The sequence below is a fragment of the Aethina tumida genome, chromosome 1 (assembly GCF_024364675.1).
Source record: "Aethina tumida isolate Nest 87 chromosome 1, icAetTumi1.1, whole genome shotgun sequence".
NCBI classification, from domain to species: domain Eukaryota; kingdom Metazoa; phylum Arthropoda; class Insecta; order Coleoptera; family Nitidulidae; genus Aethina; species Aethina tumida.
In genome coordinates, this window is record NC_065435.1 from 72995811 (window position 1) to 73014234 (window position 18424).

At 30.3% G+C, this 18424-nt stretch overlaps 4 protein-coding genes across 5 annotated transcripts; 2 read left to right on the forward strand and 2 right to left on the reverse strand.

Moving 5' to 3' along the window:
• Positions 1–3210: 3210 nt before the first annotated feature.
• LOC109597980 (superoxide dismutase [Mn] 1, mitochondrial) lies at positions 3211–4688 on the forward strand. Its single transcript, XM_020013780.2, has 4 exons — positions 3211–3369; positions 3449–3625; positions 4077–4306; positions 4363–4688. Exons 1-4 carry the CDS (start codon positions 3332–3334, stop codon positions 4557–4559), a joined length of 642 nt encoding a protein of 213 aa, XP_019869339.1. The 5' UTR covers positions 3211–3331; the 3' UTR covers positions 4560–4688.
• Positions 4689–4790: 102 nt separating this feature from the next.
• Positions 4791–6800, reverse strand: LOC109597984 (androgen-induced gene 1 protein). Its single transcript, XM_020013785.2, has 3 exons — positions 6327–6800; positions 5549–5653; positions 4791–5489 (listed from the first exon to the last, which is right to left on the reverse strand). The coding sequence occupies exons 1-3, from the start codon at positions 6483–6485 to the stop codon at positions 5031–5033; spliced, it is 723 nt and encodes a 240-aa protein (XP_019869344.1). The 5' UTR covers positions 6486–6800; the 3' UTR covers positions 4791–5030.
• Positions 6801–8667: 1867 nt separating this feature from the next.
• On the reverse strand, positions 8668–10953 carry LOC109597988 (fumarylacetoacetase). Its single transcript, XM_020013791.2, has 9 exons — positions 10807–10953; positions 10124–10234; positions 9947–10068; positions 9756–9896; positions 9607–9704; positions 9406–9558; positions 9150–9356; positions 8949–9097; positions 8668–8896 (listed from the first exon to the last, which is right to left on the reverse strand). Exons 1-9 carry the CDS (start codon positions 10888–10890, stop codon positions 8696–8698), a joined length of 1266 nt encoding a protein of 421 aa, XP_019869350.1. The 5' UTR covers positions 10891–10953; the 3' UTR covers positions 8668–8695.
• A 1442-nt stretch (positions 10954–12395) lies between these two features.
• Positions 12396–17226, forward strand: LOC109597985 (clavesin-2). Of its 2 annotated transcripts, none has more exons than XM_020013788.2 (4): positions 12396–12545; positions 15442–15571; positions 15624–15851; positions 16291–17226. In XM_020013788.2, the coding sequence occupies exons 2-4, from the start codon at positions 15463–15465 to the stop codon at positions 16797–16799; spliced, it is 846 nt and encodes a 281-aa protein (XP_019869347.2). In that variant the 5' UTR covers positions 12396–12545; positions 15442–15462; the 3' UTR covers positions 16800–17226. The 2 variants fall into 2 exon arrangements, with proteins under 2 accessions (XP_019869347.2, XP_049818179.1); XM_049962222.1 differs by lacking the exon at positions 12396–12545 and adding an exon at positions 15107–15229.
• Positions 17227–18424: the final 1198 nt, after the last annotated feature.

Sequence of the window (18424 nt, forward strand, 5' to 3'; positions counted from 1 at the left end):
TATCTGCCCGCTTTACTTCTAATTTGCGGGCGGTGTTGCCAATTTGTGTTATAAGTCGTATTTGGAGAAATTATAATTTATTTTTATTTGACATTATATCATGCCTTTGTTGTGGCAAATAATACGAAAGAAATGAAACGAAACAATAAATACGGAATTAAAGTTTATTGTAAGAGAGGATATTGTTGTCTAATGCACATAAGTATGGCATTGAAATGGTCCCCGTTATATATATGAGAGAAATAAATCTTCTATAGTTCCAAATTGGTGACGAAGTTTCCTTTTGCATCGCATCCACATGTTCTCAACATTTTGAGTATGAACCATATTATTTTCAAGATGAACGAAATTTTGCTGGTGGATATTTTCAAAAAAAAAAAAAAAGAAATGGAAACCTAATGTAACCTAACCTGACCTATTTTTTTCAGAAAGTTCATCAAAAATAGAATATAAAAAAATTGTCAATAATGTAATTTGTCAATTTTTGTTGAATTTTTGAAAACTTTGTAATTTTTATTAAATTTAATATTGACAATTTTTTTTGATGAACTTTCTGAAAAAAATATAGGTCAGGTTAGGTTATATTAGGTTTTTATTTATTTTTTTTTTATATATATTCTATTTTTGTTGAACTTATTGAGAAAAATAGGCACATAATATAAAAAAAAATTGTTCATAAAAATTTCAATGAAAAATCTCATTAGTCAATATTTTTCAACTTAAAATTGAAATTTCTATAAGAAAATCTTAATTTTTTACTTGTTGAAAACATACTCTTCGGCGCGAGTACAATATTTTGAAAAAAATAATAGGAAGAATGTCTTTCTTTCTATTTTTTTCAGCCGAAATTAGGAGCTGCGAGTCTAAACAATTAACAAAAGTTTTATATGAAACATAAATGTAAAGCTAAACATTACATATAATCTCCAATTTGAATGAAAAGTATACTAACCTAAATAACAAAATACCTAAATAATTAAATACTTATATTTATTTTATTATTATTTATATACCCAAATAATTAAATATACGTAGTATATAGTATAGTATTTAATTATTTAGGTATTATTAAAAAATGCTGTGATTAAAGAAAAACTAGTTAGGAATTTTATATAAAATTTGGTACTTCATTTGAGACTCCAATTACCTCAAAAAATAACTTGTTTAAAATTTAAGAACGAAATAACAATGCTGAAAATAAACAAATAATAATAAGTACATTTTAAAAGAATAGACATATGAAAATACCATTAACAAATAAAACTATGTAAAAATACAAATACACAAAACGAGGCACAAGACACAAAAGCGCAAAGACTAATAAGAAAATAATGAAATGAAATGTGAATGGCAACACAGCGTATGAAGCTCACGCCGGTTGTCGGTGACGTACGTTGGGGATATACCCATACTTATCAACCGCAAACACAACATTACCTTCTATTTCAAATTACACCTAATATTTTTTATCATTTATTTTCGATAACAAATTAAATAAAATTAAATATTTTTTAATAAAATTGATTACGATTTTGTCGATGTGGTCGGATTTGATCCTAAGTGGGAAGCTCACGAGGAATGTAGCGGCTTCATCAAAGACGGCCGATTTCACAGCGCGACGACCTAAAGCTCCACAGTATGACCACTGCAATATTAAATTGTACGTTGTTTAGTTATTTTCGCTTTTATTATCTTTAAAATTGAAGTAATGATTTGGTTTCTTAATTTTTTCAATCTAATAATATTTTTTAACTATTTAAGAATCTTTTCGCATGATTGAAAAATAATAGTAGATATATTGATTTATAATTAATAATTTTTTCAAATAAAGTATCTATTTTTGTAATTTTTTTAAAATGTAATTAAAGTCAATTTAAATTCATACACTCTTGACGATTTTATTAATTTCTTTTTTATATTTTATAATATATTAAAAATCTAACTTAACCTATTCTAACCTATTTGATATTTAAAATTTACTCAATTTTATTTTTATTTAGACTGTAACCTAGATTTTAATATGCAAAATCAAAAATTAAATGTGTATTTAATTTTTCACAAAAAGTGTGTTATCATTATATAATTTTTCATAAATTAGAAAATTTAAACAATACATATTAGTTTTATAATTTATCTTCAATTTTTAATTTATTATTAAATTAATTAAAAATAATTTAACATTCAATATTTTCATATTTTATAAAATAATAAAATGTAACTTAACATAATATATTCAATAAATTTATTTACTTAATTATAACTTAAACGCATATTTTTTTAAATTAAAATATACATTTTAATAAATGTAGATACAAAAAATATAATTTTATTTATGTAATGTAATTTTGTAGAAAACGTTTTTTATATAATACTTAAATAATTTTTATAAATTGGTACGTTAAATTTTAATATACCGATCGAAAGAGAGTGAGAGAAACATCATGCATCATCAGTAAATGTCTCCAATTTGCTCCGTAGTGGAACACTTTTACTGTCTCTGTTGTGCATGATGTCTCTCTCAAGATTCAGACGGATCAAACGTTTTTCGATATGTATGTAATTTATTCATTATTTTAATTTTTAAGAAACAGCATTTACTATTCTATTTCATGAAATCTCTAAATCTAATTTACTTAATATTTATAAATTCGTTTAAATATATTTTAAAATAATACATATATATTATAGTAAGTAGTATTTATGAATTGGTAAGTTCCAAGTATGAAATAACACAGATTTTTACAGTTCATTTTAATGTTTACTTTAATATGTTAAACACGTTTACCTTCCAATAAATATTTTTTACTCCATTTTATTTCAAACAATACACACATTTTTGAAAAAATATTAATATTATATTTTTTTAATAAATAAGGTACACATAATATACTTACTACACTATATATTAATTTTATATAAATAAAAATAAATTGATACATTAGAATTCATGATCAACATTTTAGTATCTTATATATTAATATGTTGCTAAAATATTCTCTAAATCTCTAAATTCTTCAATACATTGTATTGAAAATTTTTTGTAACTTATACATTTTAATACGAAATACCGCAATTGTATTGCGAAAATTCAATTATCACCTATTAAAAGACTGTGGCACAATCTATTATTTAGTTTCAAATCACATATAGATATCTATACTTAGGACATAGACAACCCATATAACAAAAATATACTGTGAGTGACATCTAGACCTTGACTCGCCCACTTGTACCATTTTGACAGTCAGCCGGCCGCCTGTCAAAAATCTCGTAATCACTACTAAAAAACGGTCTTCATCGTCTTAACAATCACATTTACAAACTGCTAACAATGTTCACCCTAAGACAACTGTCTCAGGCTGTCGCCAGGTAAATATTTATGTCATGACGTCATTTAATTTCCATAGTTACAATGTTCTTTTGTTTTTAATATTTTCTTTTGTAACAGAAATGCAAGATCAAAGCACACTTTGCCCGATCTGCCATACGATTACGCGGCCCTGGAGCCGGTCATTTCGAGGGAGATAATGAACCTTCACCACAGCAAACACCACCAGACTTACGTAACGAATCTGAATGCCGCTGAAGACAAACTTCGATCAGCTGTAGAGAAAAATGACGTCAGGTAATCCATCCATGGCAGCAACACTTACGATATCTTTTCATCTTGTTTGTTCTGTTTTCAAGAGTTTGTTTATATATAATGACTGCATATGTAAATTTGTGTTTCATGAGTTATCCAACAAGATTCTAATTTGATATACAATATACAATGTTTAAGGGACATAACAAATATATAGCTGCAAAATGGCCAAAATTATCTGAAATTTTGGATAATATAAAAAACATATTGATGTAATTAACAAATCTCTATATTTTTGATATCTAGCAAAGTAAAAATTATTGAAATGTAAGTTCAACTTTGCTGCTAAACAAATCAAAATAAAATAGAATTATTTCCAAAAATAATTTCATAAATTTGATTAAATATTTTATCATAATATATATAAAAAATTTCGGTTAATTACAATGAAGGTAAAATCAACTTTTTAAATACATTTTATCCATATTTTCAGTACCGTGATTTCTTTGCAAGGCGCGTTGAAGTTCAATGGTGGTGGTCACTTGAACCATTCCATCTTCTGGCAAAATCTGAGTCCCACATCCACCAAACCCAGCGCCGATTTGAGCGCCTTGATCGACAAATCATTCGGCAGCTTCGACAAGATGAAGACCGATCTTTCCACCGCCACTGTTGCCATTCAAGGATCTGGATGGGGATGGCTTGGATATGATAAGAAAACAGGTAAAAACATTTATATTGTTATATTAAAATATTTTATTTATAATTTGTTGTTTTAGGTTTGATTAAGATCGCAACCTGCGCAAACCAAGATCCTTTGGAAGCTACAACTGGTTTGGTCCCACTTTTGGGCATTGATGTTTGGGAACACGCTTATTATTTGCAATACAAAAATGTGAGGCCAGACTATGTTAAGGCCATTTTTGACATTATCAACTGGAAAGATGTATCTGAAAGGTTGGCCAAGGCTAAGTAAACATGCAACCAGTAATAAATCACAAAAGCTAACATAGGTAAAATGAAATTTTTCCTGAAATATTAATTTAGTTTGTTCTGTTATACTCTATATTTTTATTAAACGCCTAGTTGTTTTTACATTAAAAAACGTGTTTTATTTATTCTTAAAAAATTTCCTTGACGCAATTCCTGCGAAATCATCTTAATACATATTTTAATAATATATGTATAATCGAAATAAAACTAGTAATTTGGTATTGACTTTTATTTTGTATAATTTGCCAGTGTCCTGAATAAAAAACTTCTAACAACTAACAACGTGTTTATTGCTAGGTGAATAACAACAATAACAATGTATGGAAATATAAAAAGAATGAATTGAATTATAACATTCAACAACAATAAATTACGAAAATACGACACAAAAACAGAACAGAATTATTTAGGCACCTTACATAAATTTGGCTAATTGACCCAACCAGATTTTGAACTATGATCGTTTTTTGGACTTTTGGGCCTTTGTCGGTGCTTGTTTAAGTTGTTTCTTCCACACTATCGCGTTCAGCTTTTCACCCAGTAAATAGAATCCGATGAACATGAATAGACATGCCACAAAGAAAACTATTCTGCCAGCTGTCGGCAATACTTCCAGTACTGGGTATACCCAAAAGCCAGTTTTCGCATGGATGATGTGAATCCAGACCAAATAGCTGATGCTGAAAACAGCCAAGATTGATATTCCAACTTTTCTGGACGGGTACCTTCTGAAGGACGTGGCCAGTTCAATGAGGATGAAGATCATAATGTTCGTGTGCATCACGTGGTTCAGCCATGTGGGGAAGAAGGGGTCCAATGCCTTCGGAAACACGAGTTCGCGGTCGATGAAATAGAGGGCCCAGAATGTCGCTCCTACGAAGAACGAAATGGGGAAAGCCAGTGACGGTAACAGCTATATAAAAAAAAAATGTACCATAATTTCAATGAATAAGTGATGAAAGGACTACTTACGATGTCCTTGACTTTTCTGATGAAAGGTGTTTTTTTCGGTGCCACTTCATTAGAGCCAATCAAGTCGTTCAACAAGCAAATTGTAAAGAAGAATCCTTGCAGTAACTGTAACAAAATTAAATGTTACAGATAATTACATAAGCAACGATCATTTCCATCACGTAGTTTGTATTTAATTATGGAATAGCCTTGATTATTTTCTAATGCAAATTCATTGTTTTGTTGTTTATTCATATGTTCAGTAAATCAATTATTATTCATTTTTTAATATTTTCTATGTTAAATTAAAATAGATATTTAAGTAATAAAAGTAGATTTTTCAAATTATACAATTTTAATTAGATTGTGGTTATTAAATCCTGGAGCAATACACACAAGGCGTTTTGATAATAAGTTACTTTTATCCAAATTAATTGAAAAATAATGATATATGGTATTAAATGGTATATTATGATGACGTTGCCGTTAAATGATAAGTTTTATAAGGGAATTTTGCCAAACATCTACCTAACAATGAACAACAATGTTATTAATCAAGAAAGTTAATGAGTTCATAAATCATAATTCGTAATATTTATACGTGTAAATTGGCAATATTGACTGTCAACAAAGAATAAAATACAACAGTTATTTTGACGTCTACAGTGTAAACTCTACACCATGCGATGGAATAAAACTTTCCTACTGAAAGGCTATATTGACTTTCAAGTGACAATTTTGAATTGAATTGAGTAATGATGAATGATGAATGTTATGAATGATTTAATTAAATTATTACCGCATCCCAGTAAGTGAGGTACTTCAATTTGCCGCTGTAATCCCATTTTTCGCCTCTGTTATGCACTTCCTTGGGTATATTGACGTTGGCCCAATCGTAATAACATCCAAACCAGAAATGTATAGTTGCCAAACCGTGCAACACAGTCCGAACACCCATAATTGACGGCTTGTCACAAAATGAAATCGACCACCTCAATAATTAATCACCAGTCACTTGGATGATTGTGCCGGATTTCGCGTGCGTTATCTATGGAAACGATAGGTTATCTCGTCGAAACCGCTGACAAACTGAAAATGCTTATTGATCCTCCACCGTGCACTCGAGTTCGAGGGGCGAATTTCATTTGTGCACAACCAATATCGTGTCTACACACACACTGCCTGCTTGACTACACGTTCTTTTACAAGTATGTTTTATGAATGTTGCGGTAGTTGTTTTGTCATAGATGTTTCATGATGAGACTGACAAGATCGGGGGTGACAGTAAACACGTGTGGGGGAAATGTCTGAGTCATATGTAATTTTTAATTCAAGGCTACAGACAATTCGAATATTTATTCATTGATTGAGAGCAGATGTATTAAATTGATTAGATATCTTTGATGGATGTTTACAGGTGGAAATTTATAATTGTTGAAAGTTTATCAAAAAATATATTTTTTAAATTGAAGCTTAATTTTTACATTCGTAAACAACATGCCAACGTTGTAGTGTTTTCTATATGTACTATATAATATAGATGAAAGAAGAAAAAAGTTTGCAGGTAGAAATTTATAAAGTTGTTAAAAGCTTATAAGCTCTTGATGTTTTTAAATAAAATATTAATATCTTTTTTATTTTACCTTCCTAAACAACATTCACAAACATCTTCGACCTTTTTTGTCTTACGTGGTATTAAGGAGTAAACATCATAATCATAAAGTGATGAAATTTAAATTTTGTCTATATAAATGTTTAGGTTTATATTTCTAGATAGAACACTCACCTAGGTTTAACATCGAATCAACGTCACCTCTGGGATTCACCTGGCGCTCATTTAACATTGATCAGAAATCGTTTTGACATCGTTTAAGAAGTATTGTGTTACATTTATTAACGTTATTCGATGTTAATCATGAATCTTTATGTATTTATATATATATATATATGAAAATCTGATAATATTAAAATGTGAAAATATATTTAATTGCTTGTATTTAAGATATTATATGTTTTAGTACATACATCGCCTGTATGTACCGTACGGTTTAAAATATAATATTATAAAAAAAACGAAAAAATAGATTCCAAGCAGCAGATTCTTTGTTTTTTTATGTGAGTTTTCGCAAAATCACAAAAGATTTAAAATATTATTTTACTCTATTTAATTACATGAAAATAAATTGAATTAAATTTTTAATTCATATTTTAATTTCAAAAATAAAAAATAAAAATATAAAATGGCAATAAAATACATTTATCAAGTTATAGATTTCCATGGCAATAATTTTTATGGCACACTAAAACATTCTCTAAATAATATAACAATAGTTTGGCTATAAAAACTAAACTGAAAGAATACAATGTGTTTTTTATTATTAGATTAAATTTTTTTATTATAATCAAATCGTGAACCTAGATAACCCAGTGTGCGAACGTTTAATAAATAAATAATAAATGATAACTAACATTATCTAGATCCGTCTACTCATCAAACGTTGTTACATAAGAATACTGTTTATTGCCATCACCAGTGTCAACATACACTTTTTATTGTTCTTGCAACGTTTTGTATGAACTTTGAACGCGGTCAAAACTAGTTAATTATGTGATTATAAAAACCAGTCAATTCAAATTAATGCTTGATATGTGTATAATGGACTTTTATAATTATCATAAATCAGTACACAAATAAAAATACATTTAATTGTAGGTAATTTTTCTTACCATATTCCAAATGGTTAAAAATTTAAGTCTCCCTTTCATTGGTACGAACTCATTGCCCCTGTTCATCATGGCGATGTCCAGGTAGGTGACTTCGTACCACTCAGCGAATGCATAATTTGCAACCAAGAAAGAATGGAATAATGTACGCAACATCGTCACAGATGCACTTTCCCCACTGGGTCCCACAAGAACCGGTACCTGCGGTGGTCGAGCGCGAACTGTTCCGCTACGAAAGTTTCGTAACGAAACTAGTTATCAACAAGTTGTTATGTTTCGCAGTACTTTAGATTGTACTGGCGAATGTCACTCTATCTCTTGTTAACGGCAATTTTAATTATCATTTAGTTTAATTGCCGCTGTTTATTATATTATAAGCCATGTGTTTATATGATGGATAGTATGCAACTAAGATAACAATATTTATTTTTTACAATTATGCAGTTACAAATTTAAAGGTTTTGGCGGCAAAAGCGTTCCTACGCAATTACCGAAACCGACGTTAAAGCCATCGCCCTCACAATACGCTTTCATGGTAACAGTATCACCGTCTTGCAAAAACTTCCTTTGGGTACCGTCTAAGAGTGTAAGAGGTTTTGTTCCCTTCCAGGCCAATTCCAACATAGATCCAAATGAATCGGATGTCTAAAAATGATAGAAGAGTTACCTCTGTTAAATTCTAATATCAATTACCTACATCTCCACTAATTGTGCCACTTCCTAAAAGATCTCCAGCATTCAGATTACAACCTGTAATGGTATGATGTGCGAGTTGTTGTTTGGCAGTCCAGTACAAGTATTTGTAGTTTGATCTACAGACAGTTGTAGCAAGATTCGATCCTTTGGCTAAAAAAAGTCACAAACACTAACATATAAAATTCATAACATGTGACCTTACGAGTGATGTCGACTTGGAGATTGATGTCGAAGTTGTATTTGTCTGTATGTTTGAGGTATGGAAAAGGTTCAGGTTCTTGGGGGAAGTTATCAACCAGGAACGGTTCCAATGCGTATGTTGTAACAACCCATGGGGAAATTGTTGTTCCCAAGTTTTTAGCTGTGAATGGGCCCAAAGGAATGTACTCCCACTTTTGGATATCCCTAGCTACAAATGCAAACTATAAAATAAATTTATATTTTATATTTTTTGTTACCGCTCCAATCGTTCATTAGGACAAATCCAAATATATGTTTGTTAGCATTTTCAGCAGTAATTACATCTCCCAACTTGGTCTGACCTCCAACGAAAAACGCCATTTCCAGTTCGAAGTCCATTAGTTTGCAAGGTCCAAAGACTGGAGGTGCTCCTAAATTATTTAAAATAAGAATCTAATCGTCAATCACTAAAATTTTACCTTCTATCGCTAAAGTTTGCCCATGAGGTCTGTGTATTGGTGTGCCAGATATTATAACAGAGCTAGCTCTTCCATGGTAACCTACTGGTAAATATTTCCTAAAAATGATCACTATAAATCATTCGTCTTGCCAAGAGAATATATTTTACCAGTTGGGCATAAGAGCGTTTTCTTTGCTCCTGAACATTATGCCAACGTTAGTGGCATGATGGATGGACGAGTAAAAGTCGGTATAATCCCCGATTTTAGCTGGAAGGTGCATTTTTGCTTCGGATTGATGTACAAAAGCTCTAAAATTTGGTATTTAAAAAATAGATTTATGGTAGGTCATGATTTTTACCTAGATCTAAGTTCTACATCGTTTTGCAAAGTAGGATTTTCTATGGACAACAAATTTTGAAGGGTGTTTCTGGCTTCTCTCCATGCTTTTTCGTCCAATTTCATAAATTCATTTAAAGTTTGCTGGAAAAAACACAATATGAAAAAGTGAAGAAGAAATTACAAACAAAAACCATACTTCCTTGAATACATTTTGATTATCCTTTAGTTCCGGTCCCGTAAAAAGGTGGGATATTTTACTAAGGTCAAGAATTTGGTCTCCTATTGCGACTCCTATTCTTTGTGAAGGCTAAAAAATAAAATAATAAATTAAAAAATAATCAGAATTATATTACATTAAATTATAAAACCATTTAAAAAATCTATTCTGTAAGAATGCATAAGTTAAATGTTAGATATTCATAGCAAAATTTATAAAACATCATTGTTTAACATTCAACAATGTAAAATAAAGCAAACTAAGTTGAAACATTCAGATATACCGCAATGAATAAGTATTATTCTCAAGAAGTGTATTTATTTTAGAAAACTGTAGTTTCATTATTAAATGCAATAAAAGGTTGATAGATTGCGCTGTAACATTTAATTTTTGTATTTTTTTGATGCCAGTTAGTAAATATTTAAATAAATTTTGGTAAACTATAAGCATCAACGTGATTAAATGGAACTTTTCATTGTTAGTATTAATACTAATAATATAAAATATACATTAGTAAATTAATAGACATCAATATGCAGAATGATAACTACTTGGCAACACCGCAATTAACATCGAATGATTATGGAATTGTTGTTAGCATGATTGTTAGAGGTTAACAATAGTATTTATTCACATACAATATATTTTTTCATCTTACTCACGTCATTATTGGTTGAAAATACGCCATACGGTAAATTTTCAATGGGGAAGTCGCAATATTGTTGATACTGGATGAACGATTTCATTTTGAGAGGCACAAGTCTGGTTGCTGCGAGATTAAATAATCGACTGGTGTTGTTTATCGTTAAGATGTTGATTCTTTTGAATTTAAATAAATTAATAATCTTGGAAAACTGGTTGAATGATATGTTAATTAGAAAATTTTCTTGTTTGTTACATATCTGCATAATTTTTTTCGAAATTTATTATAATAAGCTTATTTGATTACCCTATACATTATTTAACGATTAACTATTAGTTTCTTCTTATGGAATTAACATTTAATTTGTCTTAAATAATTTTTTTTGTACAATATAATAAATTTGAGAGTAATTATTTTTGAAGCATCGTTTTTATTTAAACACATAATTTGAACCTCTGCTTGGAATAAATATCAAATATCCTTAAATGACCACAACTCATGAATACCAATTAAAAAAAAGCATACAATTTGCTTTCAAACAATGAGTGGTTTCTCTAAACAGAGGATTCACAGTGTTTGATTTTAAATATTTGTAGATAACATCGCATTGAAACAAATCCTGGCACGAGATACTTATTTACATATATTACAATAACCCCATACAACCATAAGCACCGTATGTGGAGTACGCCAACAATAGTTAAATGTGTTGTTAATCATCGTCGATGATTGCATGTCTGGAATGATAAATACGAGTGGGACGATCCCAACACTGCTAAATACCGTTTTATAAGATTTTTTAAGAGTTCATCCACCATAAATTCAAACCTAGATGTGTCTAAGCATGTAACTGTTTCATTTTCGAGTTCAAGTGTTAACTTATTAACTAGGAAGTAAATACTGTATGGCACATAAACGATTTTTGTCGTGTTGGGATCGTCCCATATGGCCGAAGAGGAGATGGAGGTGCCAACAGATAATAAACGCATACAAAAAACAATCGATAATGTAACGGCAAACGGATATGAAATTACATGTGTGTATAGAGGAAATACGGAATACAGTTACTTCATCACCTGGACTCTTGGTCGCCACTCGATTTTGCGGTTGAAAAACGCCCCGGTGGCGACACGAATTTTAATTTACCGACGAGTCTGGCTATTTATGCGGGACTTGGGCTTAATTGCTCTTTTACATTTTGTGTATTGGATATAACGTCAGAGAGAAGACTTAATGGACTGTAGAAAACATAACTACAATTAAAATGATGGAAGATGCAATTTTTTTTTATTGATGAACAAAATAATTGTAATTAGCAGAAGAGTATTTAACTTGTAATAGACTTGTTACCTTTATGGTGGCACCTAAGCCCAATCTTTCATCCAATTATCCATGTTCAATGAATCATAGAAAATTGACTACCGGCTTACAATTTACGATAAGATCTGATGGTGTTTTATGGATGTAGCCACCGTTTGAATAGATTGCAGGCCTGAAAACCCGGTCTACCATAGAAGAAAGTTTACCTTCGTGCGAGCGCGCGTGACTCATCTAGCTGCCTTACCACCACCATCATGGTACCCGTTCGAGCGTCGGTCGAACCAAAGACCAGTCGACTTAACTCGTTGCTTGGGTGACGTCGTTTTGTATTTTTTCGATACGTGGCCGCGATCGGTGCTTCGATTTTTTTCCGGTCGGTATGGTGCAGTTGGTGGTGGGCCGATGGTAAAAAAGCATATCAACTGATTTTGCTTTTGGGTAAGTTGGATGGTTCACCTGTTGATTTGCCTTTGTTTGTTGATTGAATGTAGATATGATTGTGACCTTCGCAGTTTTATTCAATTATGTGTGAAGGTAATAGTCGTGTTTACTTTTCGCTTACCATTAGAGGTAGCCGATTTGGCGTATTTGTCTGTTGACATATTTGGTTTTGTTACTCACACATTTCCGCGTAAATAATTATCTTAATATTTATTATTTGTTAAACTACTTAAGCTTCTTGTCGTTGGCTGGGGAATTGGGAGTGAATCACTGCTTTTTAACATGTGCCTGCATGTCTGGACGAAGTAGCCAAACCAGACGGAAAACGAGTTCAAAACTGAAATATTTCGTTTGGTGCTACCGGTTTTTTAAGGTCTTAATGAAGTGAGGGCCTTAAATAAAAAACATTCATCTTTTACTTTGATGCGCACACGTTGAAAGCTGTCTTTTAATTTTGTAAAAAATTCCTATTTTGTTATATTATTGTTCTAGTTTTTTTTGTTTATTTCGAGATTTCGTGCTAAATATTTATGATTGACAAATAAACATGTCATAGTTGTAAAGATAAGTGAGGGCAGAATTGCAAAACTTAAATCAGTGACTCACTAAAGTTCAATATAAACAATTTTAAATAAAGGGAAAAATTCTCCTGAAACCCATAAATTAGGAGTGTTTGGATTTGGTTTATGAAATAAGATTAGTCAGGTGTTTCTTTAATGTTACTCTGTTAAAAAAGTAAAAACATTTAATTATAATTTACATCAATAAATTTCGTATATTTTGAAAAATTCTAATTCTTTTTTCCCCATAATATTTATACATTTTATTTTTATGTTTTGTTAAACTCGTATTACCAAGCATAGGTTCAGGGTTCCTTTAAGAAAAATAAGATGACAAATTGTACAATAAAAACAGAAATTAATAATTCCTGATCCTAATATTTGAATGGTTAAAATGAGTATCTTGTGGTTTGGTGTGCTCGTTCCAATATTTACAAAACTGTGCACACATTGTCACTTTGCTATGTAGAGTGTAAAAACAGTTCACTGGCAATTATGTATATTGCACTGCAATTACGGTTTTTCACGTTTTCTTTATATTCACTATTTTACAATAACTACACAACATGGAAAAGCATCATAAAAAGTTTACTTATCAAATAACTAGGTCAGTTACATTGTGCTAGATTGCGAAATATATAATTATGGTAAATAATATGTCTTATTGTCAGTTTATGAAAAGATGAGTCATATACTTATGAATTGTACTTAAGGCTAACATCTAACAATAAGTACGATTAATATGTATTTATATAATATTCAGACAGTGTCTGCGGAACCGGAAAAGACAGTAGGATCCGCTTACGCTAATATCACACCGAATTAAAAATGTCTGAACATTTTTATTCTGCTAGATTTATTATCTAATCTACAATGACTTTAGTATTTTTCTATTATTTCTTATCTATTGTATCTTTGCTGATCAATTTTGCTGATAATTTGTTTCATATTGATGATCAAAACGTTGTTGGTGACGTTAACAATTGTGGAACATTTCAAAATAAAGTGTTGTGAAAACGTGTTTTGGTAAAGTGTAGGATTGCTGGAAGGATTACGCAGCAAATTCAAATAATTGTTAAATCAAACTTATTAAATTGTTTAATATTTTAAAGGTAAATGTCAATAAAATATACCACAATTTATAATTTTGCAAAAAAGTGGGTTGAATATTTTAACTTTCTCTTGCACTTCAGTGTGAACTGATTTACTATAATTGGCATAACAGGATTATGTAATAGTGTAAAATTATTCTTCATTTCCTTCATTTACCTAATCAAATCAATCATTAGTTATGCATCGACATCGAATCATCGATTAAATTTAATGGCAGCATATGCAATGGAACGCTTTTGAAAATTGCAAATTGTTGATTGGACATTAATGCAAAAAAGTAGGAAAGTACAAGATATTACAATCTAATAACAATTAAGAATTAAATAAATAAATGCAAGTATACTAGATTTATTTAAGGAAGAGGAAATCACATTACTTATAGCTTTTTAATGGAATAATATACTTTTTAATTTTATTATACACACATATAAACAAAGTTTTAAGTTGAATAAAGAAATTAGATGTTTATACCATTTTTGAAGTAACTAAATTATATATATTTTATAGTAAAATAGTTTAAATAAATATTTCTCTTGGATATAATTTCTTAGTTAGAGTATTTTTTAAATTAGATATTTAATTAATTGTGCAGTATTTTATATTACCAAACTGATCTTTCTAATAAAAAGTTAATTATTTATTATATGTCAAATTTTTTCCATGGATAAATTAGGCAAATAAACAGTTTCAAAATATTTTGATGCCTACTTGCTACAATAATATTTGCATTAATAATAAATATATAAAGTCATAAAAAACTAAATCAAAATTTATTGACTGCGTTTAAAAGTCATTGCACATTGTTTGCACCTTTTTATCTTTGCACGACGCGATATATAGATACAGTTTTCTCATTCGTTCTGCTATTATTCGGTTCGGAACATCTAGCTAATAGGAAGTAAGGTTTGAATCGTTTCTTAATTACAACTAAATACCGGCAATTACGTATAATTATCTAATTCAGGGGATTAGAATAGAACGGAACTGAATGGAAAACACACTATCATGGTGAGTAATTAGTTGAGAAGATTTACAATACTGCACGATATTTTTGAACCATTTCATATCTGAAGTTTCTTGGATTTGTCATACATTTTTGGACGTCGATAAGATTGGCGTCAGCGAGTCTCCCACGCTTTTGTGCATTTTCAAGCCGTTTTAGAAATGTATATTCTTCATTTTTCATTGTTTAATTATAATGGTGTTTTATTTTGTTACAGTTACATTTAAGAAATAATAATATGTCAGAATACATGGAGTTCGATTGGAGGCACAGTGTAATCTCACCGGATATTATGAAAAATGTCCCGCAAACGAGAGAACCGTTTGATAGAAGTAAATCGATACAAAGTGAGTAACTCGATAATTTAACTAGTACAATTAACTAGTTGTCCAATTGCAGGTTTACGAAAGATGATAAACCAGTGTGAAGATCTGGAACTAAGGAACAAACTGCCCCAGGATGACAAAACATTACAGAAATTCCTGTACGCCCGAAAATTCGACATACAGGAGACCTTCGATTTGTTGAAGAACTTCTACCTGTACAGAAAACGCAACATGGAACTGTTCCAGAACTTCGATTTGCACGCGCACGACATCCACAAGGCCTTAGAAAACGGACTGCCAGGTACGCTTGTTTATGAGATGCAAACGATATAATCGTTTCCCAAGTGATTTAAAACGCCAAATCTGAATAACACGAACATATGTTCGTTGACACATGCCGTTCGACGCAGGTGTTGAACTCGTTAAGGACCGCAAAGGCAGATGCGTCCTTGTCAATTACACCAGGACGTATGGAACGATTAACCCGAGAGCAAATTGTGGTTTTTGATCATAACTGAGAACTGGATTTCATTTTCAATGCGTTCTCAACTGTAACATGCGAACAGTAAATGATACCATAAATGTTATCAAGACCCAATAATTTAGAAAGTACCTTTAGATGTTTTTGTCGCACGCAGTTAGTTTTATAATTATATTTTACCATATGAGTACGAAAACATGTTTATTAACACTTTTGCGTGTGTTTATGTAAATGATTCACATGGATCTGTTGGTTGCAGGTGTTTTACCGATCAAGGACCGCAAAGGCAGATGTGTCCTAGTCTTCAACGCTACGAATTGGGATTGCGGCAGTTACACACTGATAACCATATACAGAGCGTTACTTTATAGTTTGGAACAGCTAACGGACGACGTGACCAACCAGGCCAATGGATTCGTCGTGATCGTTGATTGGACCGAATTCACTTTCAAACAGGTCACCAGTTTGAAGCCGGGAGCATTGAAGCTAATGATCGAGGGATTGCAGGATTGTTTTCCTGCTAGATTCAAAGGGATACACTTTATTGGACAACCTTGGTATGTGGAAGCAGCTTTGACAGTTATCAAACCATTTTTGAAGGAAAAAATCAAGGAAAGGATGTATGTACATGGAAATAATCTGAGCACGTTACATGAACATGTACATAGGGACATTTTGCCAGCTGAAATGGGTGGTGAACAACCTTCGTACAATCCTAGATCATGGCTTGATACATTGCTGTCTAATAAAAAAGACGAGAAGAAATAAGAAATGCGGAAACTCTGAAGGGATACGATTATAGTAGCTTTAATTTAATTATAATTTATTTTTAAATTATTATAACTTCTTGTGAGAGGCTTGGATGCTATGTAACCAGATCTTCCAACTTGTGTCAATCAGTGGCTTTAGATTGCATTATTTTTGTATGGAATTTACTAACAACAAAGAGATTTGTGAAGACTGTTATTTTTCTATTCCTTAAGAAAAATATGATCTGAATCATTCATATTATTTTGTATAATGCACGATAATTATATTTTTGTTCATGATTAAAATAAACCGGTGTGTTGAGTAAGTGGAGTAATTGTAAGAGTAAAAATGACAATATAGGTAAATGTTATCTGTGATCTGTGAGTATTTAAACTGTGCTTGAAATTAAAGCCCGAATAAAATATATAAGAATTATATAATAAAATGTGTATTATTTTTATTAATTAATTTCATTATTTATTCTTCCTTATTTTGATTAAAGTTACATATCTGTAAACTTTAACTAAAAAGTTTTATATATTTGTTTATTTATTTATTTATTAAACAGTTTAGACTACTAGAACCATTAGCTATTACTATATATTTCTATTTTGGTTTCATAAAATAAACAGTGGCGGTCATGGAAATAAAATAAAATTTAGAATTAAACGGTTTGTAAGATATTTCATTAAAGTATTTAATTCAAATTTTGTACAGTCAAAATAAAAAATTATTTCATATTTTATTTTGCTTTTTTTGTTACACATCTTGTAAACTTCAGACATATTACTTCAATTCAAATGTATTTACGTTTTGTGTATGCATTTAACAATACTATTGATAGTTAGAATTTAGCCTTAATAGATTATATATTATTTTATTAAATAAATTTACTTTCAGAGAGAAGAAAGAAACATTACTTTTCAGAGAAGTGGAAAATAATAATTAATATGAAACATTAAGGTCTAAATATTGCTGATATCGCTAAAAACTTATTCCGAAGAATGGTAACATACTCAATTGAAAATACAATAAGAAAATGTGGTAACAAAAACCAACATTTTTTATTGACAAATTGAAAAAATTAGTAAACGACATCCATTCTTGTTTTCTAAGCAAAAAAAAAATTAATTAATTGAGTCATACAATATCAGTGAGTCTAGTAGAACAGTCGAACATTTGCACAAAAATATATTAATTCCTTGCTATGGTATAGGACCATTATGAAAAATTATTAGTAAAATGGATCGTTTTCTATATACATAGACATTATGAGAGATGTGATGGAACTATTTTCGACCGATAATTTACCAGTTACGTGGACTTTTATGTATAATAGTAATAAAAAGCATGCATCCAAAGTTATTCAAAGTTGGTTTAAAGATTTTGAGATTTCCGGGGCCAGCGTAGTCCGGATCTAAATACAACTGATAACTTGTGGAGTGACATGTAATCTCGATTAAAAGACCAAAAAGTATTAAATTTTGATGAATTGTGAGTTCCCGACAAAATATTAACAATTTTAGTTATGAAGTTCTGAATAATTTATTTAACAAATATATATTTTTCAAAATTGTGCTATTTCCGTGACTGGCCACATTTCGCATTTATTATGTTTAAGATTTAATTTAAGTAGATATTAT